Consider the following 25,442-nt stretch of genomic DNA (forward strand, 5'->3'; position numbering starts at 1 on the left):
GGAACACCACCACTGTTGTGTTTAAAAGCCAGAGCCCAGGACTCATGGCTTCTACTCAACTCCCTCCTTGTGCCTCCTGTTTTGCAGTGGGGTCACAGGCCCTAGGTGAGGGTTTATCTGCTTTGTGCTGCACCTCCTGCACCCACCTATGTTGTGACCCACAAGTCTTTCTGCTGGGGTGATGTGTCAGGCCAGCAATAAATCGTGAGGTTGTGCAGGTGGATTTGGCATGGGAGACGCTCCTGGGCTTAGAGACAGGGCTGGTCACTCCCTGTATTCAAAGTCATTTACAGCCAGATAGTCATTTTAATTTTAGGTCAGTTTTGAGTGTGGGTTGGAGAGGGGCCATTGCTCCAGACCCTGACCTGGGTCTGCCCAGGCTCTTTGTGTTGTTGTAGGTAACAGCATGAGTCAAGGTGGGCTCTGTCTCTTATTGGTTCCTGTCTCACAGGAAGGAGAGTCGTCTTCATGGGTGATGACACATGGGAAGGACTCTTCCCGAAGAAGTTTTTCCGCTCGTATTTCTTCCCTTCTTTTAACGTGAAGGATCTTCACACTGTGGATGATGGGATCCTGCAGCATCTCTATCCAACTGGTAAGCAGCCCTTTCCCCAGGGCCTGGATAACCCTTGACATTATGTGGGAGTTCTACTGCAAGTTTGAGGTAGGACTGAAGGATTTTTCTGTTATGTCGTGGCACTGGGCAGTCACAAACTGCTGCCCGAGGATTACAGTGCTCTCACTAGACTTCCACAGATAAGCCAGCTCTTGGAGCCCCTAGACTGTTTCTATAAATACCTGTCCACCATTTGGGAGGGAGTTCAGCTTCTTGGGATGAGGTTAGACTTCGACATCTGTCCTAGAAACACACTGGCAGGATGTAGCAGGAGGAGCAGCTAAATTTTGACTTGTGGCTGCCCAGGAAGGCACACAATGCTCTGGGAAATAGACAAGTTAGGAGGCTGGGACACAGCACTGCTCTCAGCATAGCTTGTGTGCCTCCTGATCGTGGGAAGAAGGTGAAGTGTGAGATTAGTTTGTGAATTTTAGGTGATTTCCACCTCCTTGAGGTCCTGGGACCAAGGGAAATCCTCTTTCCTTATTCTGTGTTTGACTCTAAGTGAATCAAGGGTGCAGTAGCCTTTCACAGGGAAGTCCTTGTGCCTTGTGGGAGAGCTGCTCCTCATCGTTTAACTCCAAATGTGTTGGTTTCGATGCGTCAACGCCCTGAAGCAGAGGGGAGAGGCTGGGGAAACTTTCTAGCTAGGGACAATGTTGATGTGCCAGGTGGGATGCAGAGGGGCACATTCATGGGTCCAACCTGAAGTATCTCTGGGGAGAATGGGAGTTTTGGGTTTTTCTTCTCTGGAGGATCCCATTGGTTTAGCTCAGTTTGTGGCAGCTTGAGTTAAGGGTGTTTCAAGACAGCTTTGGTGACACTGGGCCGTTCCTGTCCTGAGGGGTGGTGAGGAAAAACCAGGGATACTGGCTTTGATGTCCCTGTGCCATTACACCCAGGCACTTGCAGACAAGAGTGTGCCTCAGTTAAAACCTGCACCAATCTGCTTGAGAGCTGGCAGTGACAGTGGCAGGAGGGGAAGAAACAGCACTGTCCAGAGGCAATCAGGGAGCTCTGGCAGGAGGATCCAGGTGTGGAATCCCAGGCTGCTGTGTGATAAGGCTGCTTTTGTTCCACAGTGGACAGTGGAGAATGGGACATGCTAATTGCTCACTTCCTTGGAGTGGACCACTGTGGGCACAAACACGGACCCGACCACCCCGAGATGGCCAAGAAGCTCACCCAGATGAATGAGATGCTCAGGTGATTAATGCAGTAGGGAGGGGTTGCCTGAGTCTTCCCAGTGAGATGCAGAGGGCAACAGAGGATGCTTACTGACCCTGTTAACATGGAAAACAGCTTTGGCCAGTAGCAGCTGGAAGGCCAGATATGGGCAGTCTCTCTTTGAGTAGGTGCATGTTGATGAGAGGTTTGGTTTCAGAGGTAAGGCTGCCTGTCGGAGCCTTGGTTCTCTACCAAACCATCAGGTGACAGTGCAGCTGGAGTACAGCTGAGCCTCAGTCTTTCCATCCTTAACATGGAGATTAAGGCTACTTGAGCAAACATGAGGTTTAGCAATGTTTGAGAAGTACATGGAGAACCCTGGCTGGGGGTTGCTGCATTTATCATACAGGCCCATAAGTTGCACCTTTGTGTCAGAGGGCAGAATGGGATCCAGAAATCTCAGCCATGCAGACGTGTCTCAGCCCAAAATGCTGCAGCTTTTCATTCTTAGGACTGCTTTAAGTTTTGCTGCTACAAGGAGTTGGTGACTTACTCTGCTGTACCTGAGAGCACAGTGTATATCTACCACCTGCTGCATCCTTCAGGGACTAATCCCCTCTTTTGTCCTTTAAAGTAGGAGATGGCTCACATAACATGATACATGACCCGAACAGAAGCAGTGTAAAATTTTGTTCCTGTTGGGAACCTTTCCTCTGAATTGCATTTTGTCAAGATCTGTGGAGGCACTGTTTGCTGGGCATCTAAGAAAGACTAGTCCACTCTGTCTCAGGGCTCTGAATTTTCAGTTTGGCTTTAGAGCACCCATTTAGAGCAGCATGGTCCCTGGCTCAGTTGTTACAGCTCTATGGCAGCGCTTAGTTTTGCTCGTACCCTTTTGTGGGCTTCACCTCTGTGCTACAGACAGGCTTGGTGGGGACATGTTCTCTCCCACCTAGGCTGGCTGGGCTCCTGCCCAGGGAGGACTTGACCTTCCTTATCCTGGTGACAGGTCCTTGGTGGATCACCTGGGGAATGACACCCTTCTTCTGGTGGCTGGGGACCATGGCATGACAGAGACTGGAGACCACGGTGGCGACAGTGAGAAGGAAGTGAACGCAGCACTGTTTGTGTACAGTAGGACACCCCTGTTTGGCAGTGGCCCTCCAGAGGTGAGAAGAAGCTGACCCTTGGTATCTGGGGTGAAAACTGCATGCTGGGTTTACAGAGAGTGACAGTTTGATTTGGATCATTTAGATTGAGAGGGATGAGGGAGTCTCTCACCTTATCTTGAGAGAACAGTGGAAGGGCTGACACAGGATCCAGGGGACTGAAGCGTTTGGGACCCATGTTCAGGCCCCTGCAGCTGTGAGAGGTGCTTGTTTAGGGCTGTACCCATTGACCTGCAGCTCCCAGCAGGTATCCGTCACTCCAGAGGGCCCTTGGAGAGGGCAGAGCTGTGCCTTTGCCTGGATTCACCTTTGAACGGGAATGTCTTTCCCATCATTCTCTGACACGAGTGAAAAGATGCATTGCCGTGTTCTTTCTGAATTTACAATTCCTCCGCTGTCTGTCCAGGAGCCTGAGACCATTCCCCAGGTGAACCTGGTGCCCACTGTGGCCCTGCTGCTGGGTGTGCCCATCCCCTACAGCAACATTGGGGAGGTGATGGCTGAGCTGTTCTCCGGGGACGGTGACACTGTGTCTGCAGCCTTGCAGCAGCTCTCGGTCTATCACATCAACGCCAAGCAGGTATGGCCTATGGCAGGCCCCCCATTGAACTAGAGGGGAGAAGGAATGGCTTTTTAAGCACAAACCTCTTCTGTTTTGTGGAGATGGGGTAGTGACATGCTGTTACCTTCAAAGGGCACTGATTTTGAGGTGTTACCTCCTTGCAGTGTTTGCTCCGTTAAAAGACAGCACCACTTTCCCCAAATTAAAATGAAAGATACGTGTTTAGTGCTGTGGTGTGGAAAATACTGCCTGGGAAGGTGGCATTCCTTTCAGGATGAGGGTTGGCCCCAAATTGTCAGGTGGATTTGGAAATGGGTGACACTGGTTCCTCAAGGCTGAAGATGACCGGGGGCAAGTCTTGTGAATGGAGATTCAAGAGTAAAATTGAGGTTTTGATGCTGCTTCAGTTTTGAAGGAGAAACAGTGTTAACTAAAAAGCTATTCTAGATCAGTGACAGAAGGAGAACAGTAATGAAGGACTAAATAAATACTATGTAACAGGTGACAGTAAAGTGGGTTACAGAAGGAGCAGTTTACACTAAGCGCAACAAAATACAGAACCCCAAGATCTGAATGACAAAATTTGAATGAGAGTAAAGGGAAAAATAAAAGAAGCCCAGGAAATGGAGCAGGCCAAGTCAGAGCCTCTAGGGAGGATGTGAGGGCTGTCTCTTGTGGCTCTGGTCATGCTACAGAGCCAGATTTGCCTTAGGCATTGCAAGGCATTTGTCTCAGTTAAGGGCCAGTCTGCCTTTGAGGGACCCTGGAATGCTGGGAGCACAGGAATAACTCCTCCAGCATCCAGCCAGCTCCTCAGAGTGCTAGCTGTATACCACTGGTACAAGCCAGTGAGGAGCTGGAGAGAATACAACTGCTGATGGGAATATGGAAACGTTCAGCCTCTCAGATCTGTATTTGTAGACCAGCAGAGTGCCTTGTCATTTAAAGATGATACTGTATGTTCATGTCCATTAGTCACTAAGGATATCAATCATCATCTGTTAGGAATCAGCATTATCCAGTCCTGCCTGTTTAAATATTTGCACTCATTTGTCTGAGGAGGTTTCTGGCTCAGTTATGTCGGTGTTGAAGGAGTCATGGCATTCCAGGGGCGGGGTTGTGCAGGCCTGTGAGAGAGCTGGCGCACATGTCTGCCATTCATGGGAGGGCAGACTGATTCTGCCTGTGCTCTGAGGTGACTGGAAGGTGTGTGGAGTTACAGGTGCATTTCAGGACTTGAGCAGATCTACACTGCTGAGCAGCTGGATGTATGTGCAGGTGCCCTGCCCTGCTAATCCCCCTGTAAGACTTCTTTTATGACTCTTGAAGTAGGAAGCGAGAAGCCTATGGTGCAGTTGGTTAATGTGCCTCTATTGATGAAGGGGAAGCGGTTAGGTCTGATCCACTAAAGGCTTTTTAATTTGATGTTTGTCCTCAGACAAAACTGCAAAAGTCGACATCGGGTGCAGATTAAGAGCCAGTAATGATCTGAGCTTCTGGATCACGTTTGTCTTATTGCTGCCAAAGACTGTATAAAAGCCCTTAGTGACGCCCAACATTAGCAGAGGTGCAGCTGCAGGTGAAGACCTGAGTGGAATCAAGTGTGGCTGTCAAGATGGATGCATCACTTGAGAGGGATGTCACTTTGGCAGAGGGGTTGTGTTTCCTGTTTCCTGCCGGTGACATCCTGAATTTGTGTGACCAGCCCAGGATGATGTGGCTGGGGAAGGGTCTGCCCTGGCAGGGGTTGGTATTCTGGGGCTGTTTCCATTCTGAAGGGGCTGTGTGAGGCAGTGAATCCTGTTCCCAGTGGTCCCAGTGCTGCTGTCTGATCCTGTGTCCCCTTTTCTGTAGGTGGATCGCTTCCTGCACTCCTACTCGCTGGTGGCTCAGGACCTGCCGGCAGAGCAGCTCCAGCACCTGCAGGAGCTTTTCTCCAGCACCGTGGAGGAGCACACTCAGCTCTTGGCCGAGGTGCAGGGAACAACGCTGGTGCCTCCGGAGCTGGAGTCCAGGCTGGGAAGCCTCATTGGTCGCTTCCAGCTCTACCTGCGGGAGGCACGGGCTGTGTGCACCCAGTCCTGGGCCCGCTTCCATCCCCTGCGTATGGTGGGGGGCTGCATCCTTGTTGCGGCTTCCTGCTTGCTCTGCTACGTGGCCTCAGAGTTGGCCACATCCTCGGACTCCTTCTATCGCAGCTGCCTGCTGTACCCGCTGCTCTGGGGCCTCATGGGGGCTGCTCTGCTTGGGCTGGCCCACATTTTCACCCAGGAGGGGCTGGACCTTCTCCTGGTGTCGTCATGGGCAGCTGCTGCTTCTCAGATGGGATTTTTCTGGCACTGGTGGGTCCAGCATCCTAAGAGGGCCCGTTTGGTGGGCAGTCAGCCACCCTTGGCCAGCAGTGGCCTGAGGCAGAGGCTGCGAGCGTGGCTGGGGCTGGCCTTTCCCATGGGCATCCTGTTCTTCCGCTGTGGAGCCATGTTCTCCGACAGCTTTGTCGTGGCTGAGGCGCGGGTGGCCCCGTTCCTGCTGGCCTCGCTGGTCATGTTGCTGGTAGGGAAGCTCCACTGGGACGGTCACCTGACTGTGCCAGAAAGCCCCAAGCAGCAGCTCCTTGGCTTTTCCTCTTACCGGAAGGATATCTGGTACTTGCTGTGCCTCGTGGCCGTGCTCCTGGTCTGCGTGCGCCTCTCCGGTTTCTTCCACCAGTGCCGTGAAGAAATTCCTCAGTGCCGGCCCTCTCTTTTCCTCTCCCCCCTTGCCAGCCTGAGAAACACACGGGCCAAGAACCTCTTCTACCTCCTGTGCGTGGCCTTGCTGGCCGGGCTAGTGTATGCAGTGCGGAGCTGGCTGCGGCACTACGGCAACCTGAACAGCTCGGACCCCCTCGTGCTCTTTGTGCGCTGGGGCTTCCCGCTGGTGGTGCTCTGCATTGCCTGCTACTGGGCTGTGGCCTCCAGCACTGACGACTCCCTGGGCAAGCTGCAGGAGCTGGTGCAGGTGGCAGTTGTTGCCTTTCCGTGGGCTGTGTATGGACTGGCGTCTGTGGGACTGCTGCTCCTGCTGTGCAATCCCATGACAGTGTTTGCAAAGGACACACGGGAATCAGCAGGATCCATTGTCACTCCCTACCTGGGGGTTCCCAGCTCCGAAGTCGACTTCCTCCACGTCATCCCTCAGATCTACAAGAGGATGCAGGAGTCCCAGAAGAGCCGGCTGGAGCGAGGCAGCTGCAGGGCCACAGTCGCAGCGTATGGGCTGGGCAGTGTGTACTCGGCAGCCCTGGTCATAGCCCTCACTCTCCTGGGCTTCCTCCTGATGCTCCTGCACAGCGAGCGCCTGAGCTTTGCCTTCCTGCTCCTCTTCCTGGAGGCCTTTGTGCTGCTGCACATCCACACATGTGCCAGAGGCCTTGCTGGAGATGCTGGTGAGTGAGTAGAGCAACTTCTGGATGTGATGTGTGGCCTGGTCCTCACCTTGCCTTAATTCTGTTGGGAGAGGAAGGGCCCAGTCTCTGCTCTTGGGGAATGGTGGTGCCCTGATCCTCAGGGGATACACCTAGCTTTTTAAAAGCTACTTAAATCCTCTAGCAGAAGAAAGATGCATGCAGCAGGGACATGAATGTAAGGGGAGTCAGGGAAAGGAGTTCTACACCCATTTCTTCTGCCCAAGGTGTGAGCAGTCACCAAATTCGCTGTTACTGACAGAGCCCAGTAGCAGGGTGGGCAGCAGAGAGAATGGTTGCCCGTTGCTGCATCTGTGGTGGGAGCTGGGCTGGTTCCTGTCTCTCAAAAGAGCCAGCATGGAAAGGGAACCTGGAAGAAAGGTCGCTAGGCTTTTTTTGACCATGGATCTCTCTTGTTCCTTGATGCTGATATCCCCACCCCCTGCCTCTTTTTTTATCTTTTTATCCCTCAGAGCCTTTTTCTGTGCCCTGGTATGCAGTCATCTCCTGGCTTCTTGCTGCTTCCCAGTTCTTCTATTCCACAGGCCACCAGCCCATCTTCCCAGCCATCCACTGGAATGCAGCCTTTGTCGGCTTCCACCTTGACCACAGCACGAACCTCCTGCCTGCTGTCCTGGTGGGCGCAAACACCTTTGCCTCCCATATCCTCTTTGCAGGTAAATCAGTTTCCCCCTGGGCTGTGGTGCCTGAGCAGGCACAGCTCATTGCTGTGCCTTGCCTGGGGGTCTGCAAGCTGAGCACGAGGCAGTGCAGGCTCGGGCACCAGCTGAACAGCAGCATCCTCACTGTCCCCTTCTGCCTGTGGCCTGCAGCTTGGCCTGGATATCTGCTTACTTCATATCCAGGGCATGATGGCAGAGCCTAGACTGCTCCTCACCTCCTGGGCTCCAGTAACTTCATGTGCCTTTGTCCTTGAGGTAGTTGGCTGCCCCCTGCTCCTGCTCTGGCCCTTTGTGTGTGAGATGCCCAACTCACAGAGGAAAAAGCCCAAGAAGGAGGCACGTGAGGAGCTGCAGGAGGTGGAGGAGCACATGATGGAGATGAGGCTGCGGGAATCTCCAGAGAAGTTCTCTGTTGCACTGTTGCAGCTGGGGCTGAAGTACCTCTTTGTGCTTGGGACACAGGTAAGTACAGAGGCAGGGTGGCTGTGGGAGAGGCTGTTTAGGAGGCAATTGGTGTGCTGTGAGAACTGTGGGTCACTCTGATGAGAGAAAGGGGTCAGCCAGGACACAGACAAGTGCAGGGGTGATACATCTGGTTGCAGATGGAAGCTGCTGTATGGATTAGGCTGCTTTTCATACCCATCTGTCCAGAGTGGGAACGGTTGTTCAGGAACTGCAGGGCTGTAATCCTGCTCCCCCTCTTTCCGACCATCACTCCAGCTCTGGTTTTCATATGTGCTGTGGTGATACTGGGAGCTAAACACCAGAAAATTTATCCTGTGAAAGGAGCAAATTGCTTTCTGGTGTTTATCCTTTCAGATCATTTTTTTATGTGGTCAGACCAGAGGCAGTGCAAGGGAGGGGACAGGCCCTGCAGCAGGAGAGCAGGAGTGCGCCTCTTAGTGAAACAGCAGGTCAAGTTAGGCAGGGTGTGACTCCTCTTCTGTGCTGCCCCAGCCTGGCCCCATGAGGGCCTGCCTGTACCCCAGGCTGCTCATGTTTCTTGATTTGAGGACATAGAAGGGAGTCCTGTTTGGGATGCTCATAACTGGTGTGAGCTGCACCAGCCTCTCAGGTGGGTGCAGTTTAGTACCACCTTCGGATGTGAGCCTAGTGCCCCAGGAGATCTTTCCAGAGTCACTTGTAACTTGTTTTTCCTGATCTTCCTCACAGCTTCTGGCCTGTGTTTGTGCAGCTATGATCCTCAGGAGGCACCTCATGGTCTGGAAGGTCTTTGCCCCCAAGTAAGTCCCAGGAGTTGCTCTGATGATGGGTAAGGCTCATATCTGTGACATGAACTGGAGTTCCTAGACAGGAAGGTTGGAAGAGACCCTGTGATTGATATTCTGACTTCTTACCTAGTAGAGGTTGTAGGAATGTCCTTAAGTAATTCCTGCTTGAAGTTCAGAAGCTGGACTTAAGGTAGAGCCTAGAAATTTCTCCTCATCTTAATTCCAAGAACACACAGATCCCACCTGGAAGCTAAGAATATTCGGCTCAGAGAGCCAAAGGTAGGGACCAGACCAGAAGTGGTAAATCCAGAAGTGCTGAACTAGCAAACCTTTGGAATAGTAGGTGTGGGATGTGGCCTCAGCCTCTGAGGGATTCAAAATCCCACCTGAGTCAGGTCCTGAGTGGCCTCTAAACCGGTGGCATGCCTGCCTTCCAGGTTGCAGGCAGCAAATGTAGTTCAGGTTTTAGGTTGTGGGGTGCTACCAGCCTCTCATTGTCAGGAAAATCAGTCTGCTGGAGCAATGGGAGCAGCCTGACTTTGTTGGCATGCTGGCTGTGACCTCCTTAACTGCCTCTGTTGTGCCTGCAGGTTCCTCTTCGAGTCGCTGGGCTTTGTGGTGAGCAGCATCTGCCTCTTGCTGGGGATCTCCCTAGTGATGCGTGTGGACTGTGCCGTCAGCACCTGGTTCAGCCAGCTCCGGCTCAGGTAGCGCTGGAGACATGGGGATCCTGACCTGCTCATCGGCCCAGGCTGTGGTTGTCCCCTTGCCTCCCTTGAGCTGGGAGGGATACATGAGCCGCCAGCAATGAGTGCCTGCCGGCAGCAGTCGGGGATTATCCCCTGCTCCCTGCCTCTGCGCTGTAGAAAAGGACCGGAGTCAACTGTTCCTCGCTCATGGCGGGGGTGTTTCTCAGCAGGGGAGGTCAGAGCTCTTGCTGGGCCTTTGCTGGCAGCAGGAGGACTCTGCTGCAGGAGCCCAAGACACAAAGAGTCCTGGAGCGCTCCTCTGGAGAAACACCAATGGGGATCTTGCTGCTGCTTTCTTGACAACTGTCTCCACTGTGCAGCTGGAAGGCTTCAGTGGCCAACAGGATGTCACGTTGCCTGTGCAAAGACTCATAGGATGGGGCCTGCTGAGGAGGGAAGAGAAGGTGGGAAGGAGAGGGAATGTCCCACAGCCACGTGTTCAGTTTTCACACTGGAATCAAAGTGTAGGTGATTACATGTGCAGATGGCTCCCAGGGCCTCGGTGGCAGCTGCTCCTCTGTAAAGTCAGTCAATTGCTCTGTAGTGAGGCCTTTCCTGCCCTACACTCACTCCTGTTTTCCAGGTGCTCCACAGCCCTATGAAGGGCAGTGGAGAGCACTCTGGGCTATCTTGTACAGCCTGAAGAGGGCTTAGCTTGGGGCAGTGGTAGCAGGGAGAACTGTGTCCATGACCAAGAAGCTCTCCACTTGTGTTCTCAGCCTGTCAGGGTTCCTGTGGGCTGGGTGGTAGCAGCAAAGGCTCCACATCTCTTCCTAAGTGTGTGCTGCTGAATGCTGGCTGTTAATTGTGAATGGTTAAGATAGAGAGGATGTAGTGACAGAATATGGGCTCACCCCCATATTGGGCCTGGCCAGGAGGAAAGAGGAGCCCAGAGTAGCTGTCCCAACTGCAGGAGTGGCCTTGGTGTGAGCTCCAGTGCCTGGGAACAGCTGCTTGAAAGCCCTGAGCAGGCACCAGTTCTTGAAGGAGGTGGTTTAATTCACTGGTGTCTGTGTATGTGCTTGGGCTTATAGGCTCTAGGCACTGCAGCCAGTTGCATCCATCATCCTGTGTTTGGTACTTCTCTCCCTCTTGGCCTTGGCATTCTCTGTGGGACTTCATGCCACAAGTGAGCTACCCCAAACTGCCCTTGGCTGCATGGTGTTTCTTTCTTTATGGGCACAGGTAGAGGACAGTGACCATGGCGTGTGGCCACGTCCCAGCCAAGTTCCTCCTGCAGTTTTCATTGGAGCTGGGATTCCTTACTGCCCTGAACCACTGTGTGGCATCACTTGGTGCTATGAAACCTTTTGTCTCTTTTCCCTCTGGAAAGAGCTGAGGACTGCTTGCCTGGGATTTTTGTATTGATGTTTGTCTGATCCCATTAATTTTTAACTCATGCACCATGACTGCCCCTGTTTGAATTCCTTACTGCAGACTGTTAGTGTAACTCCAGGCTCTTCCTCTCCTCTGCCCTGGAGAGTCCCAGGGAAAATGTCTTGTCACCTCTCTCATCATTTGAGTTCTTGCCGTTTTTCCCAAGTGTCCAGTTGCTGTGGAAAATGGCTCTTTAGGGCAGGTTGAGTTTTGTATTTTACCCCTGCAAAATGCCTGCTCAGTTGTTAGGGTGCAGTTCCGGCAAGGCTTAAACAGCTCTAATTTTGGGTTTCCATTGCCTGACCTGCTCCTGAGCTGCTGGCTGTGCTCTCCTGTGTCAGCCTCTCCTTTGCCCTGCTCTGCGAGCCTGTCCTGCTCAATTTCACCTGACTGAGCCAGGGACTGGTCTGTAGCTGGCATCGCTCCCTGGGCTGCCTCACTGCCTGGATGCATGACACTGATACTAGGAACAGGCAAGAGGTAGCAGCATAGTGGGGGAAGCTGGAAGCTGCAGAAACACATCAGCCCACAGTTAGATGGGTTTAGGCAATCCCACCCTCAGAAGTAGGTTATTTGCTGTAAACTGTGACTCCTTGGCCATATGTTCTCTCTGCTGAGGGGCGAGGGGTACATCCATATGCAGAGGAGGAAGGGGGTGGAGGTAGCAGCTACCCAGTGTTCATTTAATGTGAAGTTAGTCTGGATAACATGTTGCTAAACCCCAAGGCTGGAGCCCAAATAGGTCGTCTTGTGACCTTGTAACCTGGTCAGGAGCTTGCTGCCCTGCGTGTATTTGTGCTGGCAGGAATCCTTATGGTCACTGATAGTGTAGAACTGGCCCCTGACGTCCCTGCCGCTGCCACCCAGGCCCCTGGGCTCCCATCTCTGGGACTAGTTCCTCTTTCACTGGCCACTCCAAGGCAGCTGAGCCTTTCCATGCCCATTGTTCATGGTTGGAATACTCACAGGGTGCTTGGGCATCCTCTCTCACCCCTCCATGTGGCTGTGGGCTCATGTTCCCAGGACACCAGGGAGAGCAGAGGGAATAGCAGCGCTGTAGTGTCACTGAAGCACACACACTTATCTTAACAGAGACTAAACAAAACTTGCAGTAACAGAGCTGCAAGTACATTCCTGTTACTGCAGAGATGCCACGGAGTGCTGGCTGCTTGGCCACGACAGACTGGCTGCTACACCAAAGATTTCAGATTCACGAAGACAAGTTTTCCAAGGGCTGGAGATGCTCTTGCTTCCCTTCATTGACTCTCTTAGTCTTTGTCAGCCTTCCCCAGCTGCCCTCGAGCTGACTGATGGTCTGCCATTCTCCTGAGCCTGCTGGGGATTACAGAGTTAATGCTGGTCCAGGGCTTGGCGACCTTGGAAGCAGAGCATGCTGCTGATGCTCGAGCAGACAGGGCTGATTTAAAACCAGAAGAGGAAGCTGCCTGCTGGTCCAAACCAGGGCTCTTTGGGAAACCTGGCATGCTGGGGAGTAGGCTCTGCCCCACATCCTTTCAAAGGAGCCTGCTCCTGTCATAGGAGCCTGCTCGTCTCTCCTGGAGGAGTTATTCCAAGTGGTTTGTTTCTAGTCCCTATGTCCCTTGGCTGAGCATGACAGGGGACAGAGTGCTCAGCGGAGTAGTTTCCATCCTGCACTCCACAATCCTGCTGCACTTTGGGCTTTGCATGCGTTGTGCGTGTGTTCCTTGGCAGGGGAGAGCTCCATTGGGAAACTTCCCTGGCTCAGGCCCATGGTGGACAGTGTGTCCCATGGTCCTGGCACAGGTCAGGGATTGAACTGTGTCTTTTTTCTGCTGCTTGGAAAATGGTGACCGAAAGCCACTACCACTGTGAAGAGTTGGGGGTGTTGGGAGCATCCCACTGCTCTGATCTGTGGTGCTGACATGGTCCCAAGGGATGGCACTGCTTTGGGGAGGCCAGGGCTCTATTCCCACACCCGTTCCTCTGTCCCATCTCTGTTCTTCCCTCAACACTTCAGGCTGCTTTTTTATGCCAAGGCACAGTCCCAGTCTCAGTGTGCATGTTCCCCTTTCCCCTCGGGAAGCAGCAGTGCCAGTGTGTGGGGAACAGGGCTGGGGGGTGCTGTTCTCTCCTCTGAACCCTGACTCGACATGCAACATGGCTTGGAGCAAGATTGTTTTATTTTTTATTAACCTCTGTGTGCCTCAGTCCCTCATTTGGGGAAAAAAATAAAAGGGGATGGACCCAGTTGTGGAAAGCATCCTGGGAGCTCTGCATGCAGCGTGGTGCTACACTTTCCTGGGTATCTACACATCTGGCTGTCAACGCTTTCATTCACATCCAGCAGCTACACCTGGAAGGTGGAAGCGATGCTTGAGTCTCTGCTGGGAGGCAGAGCCTTTTTTCTTGCAAAAACCCCTCCAAAACAGGCAAGTGGGCAGCGCTCCTTCGCTCGGCAACTGCAGCCCTTGTGATGGGTGTCCCACATCCAGCAGTGCTGGGTGCGGCACTACCGACCGCAGGGGGCACCCAGGGAGGGGTCACTGCGTTAATAAATGATTTAATTAATGAATTAATTAAGCGGGGAGTGGGGGAGGTGTGCGTGGAGATTTGCTGTCCGAGGGTGGCACGGGGCTCCGGGCGGCTGTGAAACTGATGATGTCTGCAAATAAAACCGTGAGAGCCAAGGCGGGTGGTGTCGTGTCCTTCTTTCATCCCTCTTCCCGATGGAGGACCCTCCGGGACCCGTCCCAGGTCTCCTTCACAGTGCCCTTAACGCAGTCTACAGTTCCTCACGAGGGGGAGTGGAGGGGAAGGCGTTGATCTCTCTGACGACCAGTGACAGGAACCGTGCGAAGCTGACTCTGAAGGTGTGCCACGGGAGCTTTTGGTTGGACATTATGGAATCACGGAATATCCAGAGGTTGGAAGGGACCCACAAGAATCATGGTGTCCAATCCCCTAAGATTCCCCAAGAATCAGCCTTTTCCTAAGGGTTTGCTAAAGGGGAGGTTTAGGTTAGGTATCAGCAAGAGTTTCTTCACCCAGAGGGTGGTTGGGCACTGAACAGGCTCCCCAGGGAAATGGTCACAGCGCCAAGCCTGACAGACTTCAAGAAGCGTTTGGATAACGCTCTCAGACACATGGTGTGGTCATTGGGGTGTCGTGGGCTAGGCTAAGAGTTGGACTCCAGGATCCCCGTGGGTCGCTTTCAACTCGGGCTATTTTATGCCTCTGTGACCGGCGGCTTCGCCTTGGGCTGCCTTTTGTCCCTCCGCGGCCGCCGCCTCCCCGGCGGGACGCCCGCTCCGCCCCGCCCCGCGCGTCCCCGTTGCCATGGTGACGGCGGGAATGGCGGGAAAGCGGCGGGCGATGGCGGCGGCCATGAAGCGGCGGCGCGAGGAGGCCCCGGGGCCGGGGCAGGACACGGAGCGGGAGCAGGAGCGGGGTTGCCTGCGGTTCTGGGCCGCCCACAGCTGGGCGCTGGCCGAGCGCTGGACGGTGCGGCACGTCCCCTTCCTTCCCTGTCCCGGTCCCCGCGCCCCAGGCCCGCCGCCGGTGCGGTCCCCCATCCGGGCGGGCGGTGAGTGAGTCCCTTGCAGGCAGCGCGGGCTGCGGGGCCCAGCGGGGCGGCGGAGGCGCGGGAGCAGCGGCGGCGGCAGCGAGACGCGTTCGAGGAGCTGCTCCTGAGCATCCGCGGTGAGTGGGGCCCTGTCCCCGCCCCTGCCCCTGCCTGGCCGGCGCCTCCCGCTGCTGTCCCGGACCTGAGGGGTGTGGGCGTGGGAGCACCGGGGCTCGGACACTGCTGTTTACCAGGATGCTTCTCCGGCATCCCAGTGCTGGAAACAAAATTCTGAAGTGGGTGGGAGGGGTTTGAAGCGGTCCCCGCTGCCCTGTGCTGAATTGGGCCTGCAAAGGTGATAATCGCAGAATGACAGAGTTGTCAGGATTGGAAGGGGCCTCTGGAGACCACCCAGTCCAATCTCCCTGCCCAGGCAGGGTCATCTGGAGCAGGTGACATAGGAACGCATTCAGGTGGGTTTGGAATGTCTCCAGAGAGGGAGACATTCCGATCTGGAGCAGGGCAGACTGTTCCAGTGCTCTGCCACCCTCGATGTAAATAAATTCTTCCTCACGGTGAGTTGGAACTTCTTGTGTCTTATTTTATGGCCATTGTCCCTTAGGATGTAGCTCCAGCATCCCAGTGCTGGAAGCAAACCAGAGTGAAACAGTTCCTCTGCCCTGTGCTGAACTAGGCCTGCAAAGGGGTTAATGCCCAGCCCCAACCTCCACCTGATCTTGCTGGGCAGAGCTCTGGGGCTTCTGGAAAAAAAATGAGCAGTCTTTGCCATGGGAAGCCAGGGAAAGGGCTCCCTGCCACAGTTGTGGTGCAGAGGGAGCCTGATGGAAGGCAGCCTGAGTTCCAGTTTTGGGCTTCTCACTGGAAGAGAGACAAGGAGCTCCTGCAGGGGGTCCAGCAGAGGGCAACAAAGATGATTAAGGGACTGGAGCGTCCTATGAGGAAAGGCTGTTCATTCTGGAGTAGAGACAACTGAGAGGGAACCTCATCAATATCTGTAAGTATCTGAAGGGAGGTGTCAGAGGACAGAGCCAGGCTCTGCTTGGTGGTGCTGAGCAACAGGACATGAGGCAACGGGCAGAAACTGATGCACAGGAAGTTCCACCTGAACATGAGGAAGAACTTCTTAACTGTGGGTGACTGAGCACAGGAACAAGTTACCCAGAGTGGATGTGGAGTCACCCTCACTGGAAATATTTAAGAAGCATCTGGACACAGTCTTGTGTCGTGTGCTGTAGGATGGCCCAGCTTGAGCAGGGAAGTTGGACTAGATGAGTCACTGTGATTTCTTCCAACCTGACCCATTCTGAGATACTGTAAGGAGAGAGACACAGCGTATGAAACGTGTGTGAAAGGGTGGATTTGTATTGAAAGAGAGTAGGGTATTGATGTTCTCTGGAGAGAGCTAAAAGGTCTCAGTCTTGGAGGACTGCAGCACCTGGATAGCTGGGGAATGGATGTATAAAGCAGTTGGCACCTGAGGTGGTGACACGTGCTGTCTATGGGCAGTGGCCAAGTGCTAAATCACACCACAGTCACAAGTCACACCACAATCCCAAAACACACCACAGTCACAAATCACAATCACAAAAAATATTCTTTCCAGGCCACTTCTGTTGTCACCAAGCCAGGTGTTGCCACTTAGGAATGGATGGTTGGTTTTTCCCAGCCAGCTAAATTTCTTGTTGGGTTGGCTGTGCCCACAGGGCTGCCGGTTGCCCTCCCTACCCTGCCTCTGGAACTCACTGTCCTCTACAACTCCCTGCTTTTCACTTTGGGAGCATCCGACTCTGCCATCGAGGGACAACCAGATGGAATACGCCAGGGGCTCCTCAGGGGTAAGGAGGTGATCCTCTGTATGGGGACTCCTCAGGGCGAGGGGAGCATTCTCTGTGCTCTGGAGATATGTGGTGGGAGCAGACATGCCTGGCTCTGCCTGTAAGGGCTGGAGAGGGAGGGGAGCAGTGGGCAGGCACACCTGGCTCCACCAGGAAGGGCTGGAGGTGAGGCTTGTGGCCAGGGATGATGTGCAGCTGCCTGCCTGCTGCTCCCTGCAGGGATGGGCCAGAGGTTTTAAGGGAAACAAGAGTTTTCAAGGTGTTAGGTGCCAAGTCACAAGCGAAGCTTTGGTGACAGTAGAAAATTAAGTGTTTTCTTTAATTATGATGTGCTGGCTTCAAAGAAAACCCACTGAAATAGGCTGCAGGTGAGAGGTGGATCTGCAGTGTTGGTACATGCTTACTAAGGGCAAGTGACCTCGAGAGGACTCAGCAGAGCTGGAGTTGTAGCTCTGAGCCGTGTGTTGTCTCCTGAGTGTGCTGCTGTCAACTCCACTCTCTGAGAGCTTGGTTTCTGTACTGCTGAGGCCAGGCCAGCCCTGCAACCCCACTCCTTCCCTCGCTACAAGGAGCCCATGCTTGCTTGAGGCTTTCTTCCTTCTTGCAGGAGGGTGTCCAACTTGTCTCATGGCTGTGGGTATTTTTGCCTGGTTGGTTTTTTTTTTTCAGTTCTGGAGGCTTGTGGGGCCTGTGGACAGGATCTCAGCACAGAGGAGCTGTGGCAAAAGGTGCTGCAGGAGGTAACAGTGGAGGAGCTGCAGGCACCTCTGCACCGACTGGGGGCCCTGCAGGCAGCCTGGTGGTTGGCAGCCGGACGCCTGGGAAGCATTGCTGGCCTATTCCGGCTCCTGAGCACTGCTGAGGTAATTGGACACGGGCAGACACTGGCAGAGCCGGTATAAATATTGTGTTTGTCATGAAACCCACCCTGCAAAATGTTGTTGTGGCATTTGGACACCTGAAACCATCAGTGCTGCCCAGTCAGCATGAGTAATGCTCTCCCTGGTGTTCCAGCATAGCCTAATGGCCCTGAGTGCGCTAATGGATCCCAGAATATTCTGCCTGTTGGGGCCCTGGGACCTCTGTATGTGAGACAGGAGATTTGGGCAGGCTGGAATGGGGCTGCAGATGGACTTGTAGACTCTGTAGGGAACATTCTGTGGGCAGTTGGATGTGGAGGAACCTTCCTGCTGATTGGGAGGCTGCTGAGGGGTCCCACCTTTCTGAAGGCACTCCAACAGCACTTGGATCTGCCTTGCCAGGAGCCCCTTGAGGTGAACCCCACTCTGAGGTGGGGAGGTGCTGCCCCAGGCCAGGCAGGAATCAATGCAGTGACAAGGTTGTATCTGAAGTGAGTGGGTGGTAGGACACTGCTTCCCAGTGCAGAGAGCAATGTCAAAGGGTTTAGTGTTTCCCTGTGCCCTTGGATCAGTGTTTCCTGCTTCCCTGCAGCATTCCCTGCTCTCTGTCCTCTCACATTCACAGGACACAGGAAGAGGTCGCTGCAGTGAGGGGCAGAATGAGCTCCTGTCCCTGCTGAAGACATGGCAAGTCCCTGCTGAGGGGGTCTGCCTACCTCTGGTACAGAGTGCTGAGGACTTGAAGGAGATCCTCTGCACTGCAGCAGCCTTCCTGCAAGGTTTGTGTGGCAAAGGTACTCAGCTTCCCACTGCTCTCCAGTCCTAGGACCCCCTTACCCTGTCCTTATCATGCTTTCTCTTCCCAAGCAAACTGGCCCTTGGGGGTTTCTGGGCTGAGCCTCTGAGTTTCAACTTTTCCATTCCATATTCTAAGAGCTTCCCTGCTTTTACCCCAGCTGATCCTTTCTCCACAATGTCACAGGGCTCTGCTGCCTGTCTGTGACTTTGCGTAGGTGTCTGGGCCCTGCAGTGATCTTAAAACAGAAGGTTGGCAGGGGACTTGTGAGCATTTTCCTTTCTTCTGTCTGTCTTCCTGCACGTGCCTCATTGCAAGCGCGTTGTTCCTGTCGGATTATGGTGCTGCAAGAGCTGCACAAAGCTGTTGTAGCCTGGTGTCACAGCAGGCAAAGGATCTCATCTGACTGCTGCATTCTGTCCCACTTGTTCTCTCTCCTTCACTGTTTTGACAACCCCAGCAGCTCTGGGGGCAGCCAGTGCTGCCTTACTGTGCTCAAGCTCATGTGGGGCCTTCCTACCAGGAGGCAGGGCAGGAGCTCCAGCCCACAGACCCAGAGCCAAAATGCTCTAGAGTGGCACCAGCACTTCCAACAGGGAGGTGGCAGATGTGAGTATGTGAGACCAGCCTCAGAGGGAAGTTTGAAAAGAGGACTAGAAGAAAAGCAAATAACCAGTTGTGCTAAATATTAATGTCTTAAGATCCCAAAGCATCCTGCTGGGAAGTGGCCCAGATGTGCTGGAAAGATTCTGAGATCCTGTGTGTGTGCTTCCCCTCTGTCACTGTGGATGAATGTGGAGGTGAACCTGCCCAGCACCTACCTCTGTCCTTGTTCTGGGCCAAGGCAGATATTTTGGTTTCTGGGCTTAGAAGCTGCTGTTATTTCTGCTGGACATTTCCATTGAGTGACTTGTTCTCTTGCAACGCCATCAAAGCAAAGATGGCAGCTTGGGACCATCCTGCTGTTCATTGCTGGGTTTGGAGGGGGTCAGGCAGGTCCCTATGGCACTGGAAAGAAAAGGGCACCATACTTGTTTGGGGACCAGGGAGGGCAGAAAGGCGAGCCACAGAAACGTTGGGTCTGTCCTAGGGCTGCAGGAGCTGGAGGCTGGGAACTTCCCCACTGCCCTCTCCCTCCTTCAGGAAGCTGCAAGAGGATTCTGCTCCAAGAAAGTCGTGGCTCAGATCTACACCTGCCTCGGCTGCTGTGCCCAGCGAATGGTAATGACAGCAGGGAGGGGAAAAGCATCTCAGAGCAGGGTGGGAAAGCTCAGGCTGATGCCCACACTGCCTCTCCATGGTCCTGGGCCCCTGCAGGGTGGCAGGGTCCTGAGCAGAAGTTGCCCTCATTGCCCCAGCCTCCTTGGACAGGCTGCAAAATCCAGGCAGGGATTTTGGCTGAGCACAAAGGGCTGCAGAGAGAGAAGATCAAAAACCAACCTGAGGAAGGCTGCCCTTGGATGAAGTGCTGCTCTTGCTTAGTGGGGATTTCTGGGGAAGCAGAGCAGGGATCTGGATCCCACCAAGTAGTAAAGATATGCTTGCAACATGCATCTCTTTCCATCCAATTAGGGCAAGCCTCAGACAGCCCTTCAGCACCTGAAACGGGCCCTCCAGGTCGACTTCCAGTGCCTCTCTGCCCTGTCCCATGCGGCAGCAGTGTACCATGAACTGGGAGAGATTGATACAGAGCTGCAGGCCCTGGCTCTGCTCTGCGAGGTTTGTCTGATTCCTCTAGTTCTGGATTGGTTTTTTGCCCAGCAGAGCCTGCACAGAACTTCAAGCAGGCTTCTGCTTTCTTGGGGTCCCCAAAGTAGGCTACAGCAATCCAGGCATGGTGCTGCTTTCAGACCATGGGCAGGAAGAAGCCCAGTGAGATCTGAAATTCCTGCTCAGCACCTGGCAGTTGGATATTGTGTCCCAGTTCATGTTTTTGGTGGCTTGGGAGAAGATGCTATAGTCTCAGGTCAGAAAGTATCAGTCTTTTAATAAAGTATTTGATAGTAAAGAGGCCTTTACAGGCAGATTGTGGCCTGAGGGGGTGTGCGTTAGCTGTATCAACCTGCCTGGGAGAGCAGGTCACAGCAGTAGACAATGAGTTATCTCTTTAGCTTTTTGAAATCTGTAAGGTACAAACAGAGCTGTGGAGAGGGATCTCTCTCCTTAGAATGACCTGAGATCTGATCTAACTAGGTCTGTGGCTGTAATGGGAGATGGTGTTCCAGGCAGCTCAGAGCACCTTGAACTAAACACCTGAGGTGATCTGGGTGATCTTGCAAATCTTCTGGCACCATGTGGAGATCAGGAGCCTGCCTGATCCGTGTGTGAGTGATCCCAATGGCTCTTCCTGGAAGTGGCTGTGAGAAAAAGTAGCTGTGCTTGTGAAGTGCAGAACCTGTGCTCTCCTGGGTGCATCTCCAGATGCCAGAAGAGACAAGTGGTTGCAGCTGCATGAGATTTGACCAATGTGGTGTTAATCATATTCTCTGTTCCTGTTTTCACAGGCTCTGAAAAAAAAACCTCCAGCAGCTGCTTCCTCCAGTCCCAATATCCTAATCCAAACAGAGCTGCTTGTCCACACGCCAACACTCACTTCTCTCCTTCGCCATCGCCACCCCTCTGAAGTGAAGTACCTGCTGGCACAGCGGTGTCTCCAGGGTGGGAGGTAACAGTGCCTCTGGTTTGCTTGCAGCATGCTGCTTGTTTGGGCTCTGCAGCTTTCCCTGTGCTCCTGGAAATGGTCCAGTTCAGTACTGCTGTTGTAGGTCTGCTCAAAGCATGGGTGGTTGTGACCAGAGCGAGTGTGGTGCATGGAAAGCCTGTGGGCTGGCAATCCGGGTTCCACCTGGCTGCTGGCACTTTTGGGGCTCCCTCTGCTCCTTCCATCATGTGTGCTCTCCCTGTTGCAGGGTGGCTGATGCAGTGGAACATTACCTGGATTTTCTGGCTCTGCTTCAGGACGGTCTCCAGCAGCAGGTGGGGGTCCTGGTGAGCTCCCTTGGTGATTTGGTAGATGAGGTTTGAATCTCCATCCCAAGGCCTGGACTCCAGGTTTCAGTGTCTAGTTTGAGATGTAAAAGAAGTGAAGTGGCGGCTGGCCCCCCTGACTTGTGGCATGTCTGCCTTTGGATTCACACCAGAGAGCACTTGCTACTGCTGTTTGGAGAAATAGCTTCCCCTTCCCCATAAAGCTGTCAGCCTGATTTTGGATGTCCTTCACTTCCAGAGTAGGGATTTGCTGCCTTGACTCTGCTGAGCTGTGAGTCCTTCACAGGTTCTGCCTGCTCTGCCAGGCTCCAGTGTCTGTGGGAGTGGGCCTGAGCTTTGCTGGGAGCAGCCCTGTGTTCCCAGGTGGGATTGCTCTGCCTGGCTGGGCACTGCAGTTCTGCAGCACTGACATTGCCTTTGTTCCCCAGGTGCCCCTGGATGGTAGCTCAACTCTGCCCAGGATCCCAGAGGTTTTCCTGGAAGCAGCATCCGCCTTGGAGCAGGCTGGGAGGCACCAGGATGCCATAACCGTGTGCGAAGAGGTCATCAGACGGACGACTGACCTGATCCCACGGATGTTACGAGAGGAGGAGAGGCTGGAGCAGCCAGAGTGCCCATCGCCAGGGGCAGGGCTGGCGGGGGAACTCTTGTCCCAGAAGAAGGAGAGTCTGTGCTGCCTTGCCTGGAGAACAGCTGGATACCTGCACCAGGGCTGGGCATGGGCCAAGCTGGGCGAGAGCAAGGAGGCCATAACGCAGTTCAGCAGGTGACGAAGCCTCGCTGGGAGAAGGGGCCTCCCCAGCAGGCAGCACTGGCTGGCAGGGCCAGGGCAGGGCACAGCACTGCACCAGGGCTGGCCTGGCAACACTCCTGACAGCCCAGGAGTGGCTCCAAACCTCCTGCTCCCTCCCACAGGTGCCTCGGCGATCTCCTGCGAGTCCAGCTTCGTGGGCCTGGCACTGAACCAATAGGTGAGGACCTGTGTGGGGCCAGGCTGGGTCAGGATCCATGTGCTTGTCAGCAGTGGGTACAGGAGCAAGGTGGAGAGCCCAGCATCACCTCTGTCCCAGAGTGCTGAGCTCTGTGCCATGCTGAATCCTCTGAAGAGCCTGGCTGGTTTCATTGGAGCAGGGTTTGGCCTCAACTCTGCCTCCTCCTTCACTGTCTAGGCAACAGTTAACTGAGCTGTGAACTGGGAAGCTTCTCCAATACAGATTTCAGGAAAAAGATTTGTGCCAGTTGTGCAGATGGGCAGCCAAAGGTCAGGCTGCTGCTGAGGTCGCTGTTCACCACAGCCATGTAACATTCTGAGCTCTTGGCATTCTTCAGTCTCCCCCTCTGCTGCCTCTTGGCCTTTTCCAGCCTGGCAGAGGGGCTGAGCATTGCCATCTGTCTGGGGAGCTGGAAGATGAGCCGCCCAAGTAAATCTTTGGCTTGTCCTGACTGCTAACCTGGCTCAGCCTGCAGGGACTAGGGAGGGAATGCCTGGAAGATGCTGTCTCCAGGTGCATGTGTCTTTCTGTGGCAGAGAATGTCCCGCCAGAGGTGGAGGTGCTCCAGAAGATCAGGTTGCTCTCTCTCATTGGGCGAGGTACACAGTTTCTGGAGCTGGGGAGGCACAAAGAAGCCCTACTGGACTTCCAGCATGGTTTGCATATCTCTCCAGGTAAGAGGCTGTTCCTTTTCCTCATTTTGGTGAGGAACAGAGGGGATTTCCACAAATTTGTCCTGGCCTGCTTTGCTATCTTTAGCAGGAAATCCTTATGCTTTAGACCACACTTACACAAGTGTCAAGGACTACAAGTAGGGCCACTAGAAATGTTATGTGAGGCCTGGTCAGCTCACTGCCCTGGAGAAACAGACCAAAACTATTGTCAGAAGAGTATATCAGAAACTTGGCAACAACCTATGCCCTAAGACAGCTTGGAAATATCTCTTCCTGCCCCAACCCCAGCCTGGTACAGCCAACTTTCTCCCAAACAAGTCTGCTTTCCCAGAGCAGAGGAACAGGAGTTGTGCTCCATCTGAGGAAGCAGCATGTCCATGCCTGGCAGTACAGGGGCTGTGAGGGCAGTACACATGTCTTGAGCCTAGCCAGGGCATGGCTAGTGCTGTTCCCAGGGTGATATCCCCTGTTAGTGCTCCAGCTGTGCTGCAAAGGTGTGAGCTTCACCAGAATCTGCCAAACCTGCCAGTCCCAGTCCTGACTGTGGCTCCCTCCCTTTGCGGATGCAGACATGCCTGCAGGAAAAATCTCAACCTGTGTCCAAGGAGAGGTGTGGCACGCTGATGCCATCTGTCTGCCTTGGCTGCCATCCCTGGGGTTAATTAGAGCCTGTGACACAGCAAGACAGTCTCCTCCATATTACACCAGCTCTCCTCACGCTCACCCACCTTGTCTGGCTTCTAAGCTTTTTTGCAACACCCTGCAGGTCACAGCAGTGCTGAGGACCTGCTCCTCCCCTGCTAAAGGCTGATCCTCCTTCATGTCTTGCAGGTGACCCAGCTGCTGCCTCCTACCTGGTGCAGGCCTTGTGGAAACTGGACCGAAAGCAGGAGGCAGCTGCTCAGTGGCAGAAGTTGTCCCAGAGCTCTCCTGGGGAGCAGGAAGGGAAGGGAAGGTGTGTAGAGAGAAGGGTGGGATTTCACCTCCAGCAGCAAAAATGGTGTGTCAGGCTGTGGTGACAGTTTAGCTCAGCTCCTCACCTGTGCCCACACCTCAGATGTGTCTGAGGAGCTCTCCTCACAGCTGCTCTGAGGGACCACGGGCTCTGGCTCTGCAGGGACTCCCCAGGGCACAAAAGAGCTTGTGTGGAGCCAGATGGGGAGGGCAGAGGCTGGAGGAGAGCAGGGGGCTCTGCAGAACAAACTTCCTAGTCAGACATGTCCCCTTCTCTTTTAGGCCCCTCCCTTTGTACTTGGTTTCGTGTCTGGAGCATGCCATGTTCCCACACAGTGAAACTCTTGCCAGCACCATACAAGATTACCTCGAGACAGCAGCCCAGGACACCTCAAGCTGACCTGGTCAGTCTCCAGGCTGGCACAAAGCCTTTAATCACTCTTTCAAGACTCAGAATTACTGTTGGATAAAACTTGATTCCCAAAGGACTAAAACAGATCATCTTTTCTAATAAAAGCCTCAGCTCTACTTAGTTTTAGGCTTTTCTGTGCTGTTTTTCCAGAGGGAAACATTGCAGTCATGGCCTTGTCGCTGCCTGGATCTGTACCCCGGGTGTATGGGAGATCAAGGACAGAGATATCTTCATCCTTTGTGCCAGCTCTGTGCTCCAGGCTCCAGGGACCTGGAGTTCTGTCCTATCTCTGCTTTGTGTCCTGGCCTTTTGCTCAGTTGCTGCAGTTTGGAGCCCAGAGAAGGGGTTTTGGCTGAAGCACGCGGCTCTGAGGTCTAAATTCCACATGGAATTTCACAGGAATGGGAGCAGGGTCTGGACACATGCCTGTGTGTCCCTGGTGTGTCCCAAATCTGTGGCCCCTCTGTAACAAATGATCAGGGGTGAAGAAACACCTGCCCCTGCCCAGTGCTTGGTGCAGCTCATTTTCGGTGAGGAAGGTCCCTTGGCACATAATCCGAGCCTTTGTCAAGCCTTGTCTCCCACAAGAGAAAAGGGATGTTTGGGAGCTGCTGGCAAAGGATGAGTTGGGAGAGAGGAGAGAGGACATGACAGAGCTCAGGAGAAGCATGAGGCAGGAGCTGCTGAAGCCTCTGAGCACTGGCGGGACAGAGGGGCTTTGGGTGGGCTTTTTCCTGCAGTTCCTTTGGGAAAACAGCTGGCCATATCCTGGGCTGCATCCAAAGCAGGGTGGGCAGCAGGGCGATAAAGGTAATTGAGCTCTGCTCTGGTGACACCCACCTGGAGCACTGCATCCAGCTCTGGGGTCCCTAGCACAGGATAGGACACAGACCTGTTGGAGTGAGTCCAGAAGAGGGACACCAAGATGATCAAAGGGATGGATCACCTCTCCTACGAGGAAAGGCTGGGACAGTTTGGATTGTTCAGCCTGGAGAAAGCTCCAGGGAGACTTTCCATACCCTCAAGGGGCTGCAAGAGATCTGGAGAGGGACTTTTGAAAGAGACATGGAGTGACAGGATGGGGGGGGGTAACTGCTTTAAAGTGACAGAGGGCAGGGTTAGATGAGGTTTTGGGAATAAATTCTTCCCTGTGAGGGTGGTTTCCCCCAGGTACAGGTTGCCCAGGGAAGCTGTGGCTGCCCCATCCCTCGCAGTGTTCAAGGCCAGACTGGATGGGGTTCTGAGCAACTGGATCTGGTGGAAGGTGTCCCTGCTTACGGCAGGCGGTTGGAACCAGATGATCTTCAGGGTCCCTCCCATCCCAGGGCATTCCACGATCCCACGGGAAGGACGCGGGAGGCCCGGG

The 25,442-nt window shown here is 54.0% G+C and overlaps 2 protein-coding genes across 5 annotated transcripts in view; both read left to right on the forward strand.

Moving 5' to 3' along the window:
- Positions 1-13,669, forward strand: part of PIGO (phosphatidylinositol glycan anchor biosynthesis class O) — a 16,313-nt gene extending 2,644 nt beyond the window's left edge. For 2 of the 4 annotated variants that reach the window (XM_017819091.1, XM_017819094.1), the window contains 9 exons: positions 452-595; positions 1,699-1,822; positions 2,793-2,952; positions 3,359-3,532; positions 5,369-6,941; positions 7,433-7,636; positions 7,902-8,104; positions 8,816-8,886; positions 9,465-13,669. In XM_017819091.1, the coding sequence (XP_017674580.1) occupies positions 452-595; positions 1,699-1,822; positions 2,793-2,952; positions 3,359-3,532; positions 5,369-6,941; positions 7,433-7,636; positions 7,902-8,104; positions 8,816-8,886; positions 9,465-9,585 (2,774 nt within the window). In that variant the 3' untranslated portion in view covers positions 9,586-13,669. Of the gene's footprint in view, positions 1-451; positions 596-1,698; positions 1,823-2,792; positions 2,953-3,358; positions 3,533-5,368; positions 6,942-7,432; positions 7,637-7,897; positions 8,105-8,815; positions 8,887-9,464 lie in introns of those variants that run through there. The other 2 variants (XM_017819092.1, XM_017819093.1) reach the window with 2 other exon arrangements.
- Positions 13,670-14,318: 649 nt separating this feature from the next.
- FANCG (Fanconi anemia complementation group G) lies at positions 14,319-24,164 on the forward strand. The gene is made up of 14 exons (XM_017818998.1): positions 14,319-14,483; positions 14,585-14,681; positions 16,269-16,400; positions 17,070-17,263; positions 17,886-18,039; positions 19,147-19,277; positions 19,629-19,775; positions 20,561-20,721; positions 20,966-21,032; positions 21,473-21,810; positions 21,960-22,015; positions 22,573-22,710; positions 23,542-23,665; positions 23,947-24,164. Exons 1-14 carry the CDS (start codon positions 14,319-14,321, stop codon positions 24,062-24,064), a joined length of 2,022 nt encoding a protein of 673 aa, XP_017674487.1. The 3' UTR covers positions 24,065-24,164.
- Positions 24,165-25,442: the final 1,278 nt, after the last annotated feature.

This window comes from Lepidothrix coronata, unplaced genomic scaffold, assembly GCF_001604755.1.
Source record: "Lepidothrix coronata isolate B3197 unplaced genomic scaffold, Lepidothrix_coronata-1.0 Scaffold72, whole genome shotgun sequence".
NCBI classification, from domain to species: Eukaryota; Metazoa; Chordata; class Aves; order Passeriformes; family Pipridae; genus Lepidothrix; species Lepidothrix coronata.

Bases quoted from the DNA above. Each gene is read 5' to 3' on its own strand.
- FANCG (XM_017818998.1), top strand. From the start codon at position 14,319: ATGGTGACGGCGGGAATGGCGGGAAAGCGGCGGGCGATGGCGGCGGCC. The intron at 14,682-16,268 runs GTGAGTGGGGCC...CTGTGCCCACAG, and splicing joins GCTGCTCCTGAGCATCCGCG to GGCTGCCGGTTGCCCTCCCT. The intron at 22,711-23,541 runs GTAAGAGGCTGT...CATGTCTTGCAG, and splicing joins TGGTTTGCATATCTCTCCAG to GTGACCCAGCTGCTGCCTCC.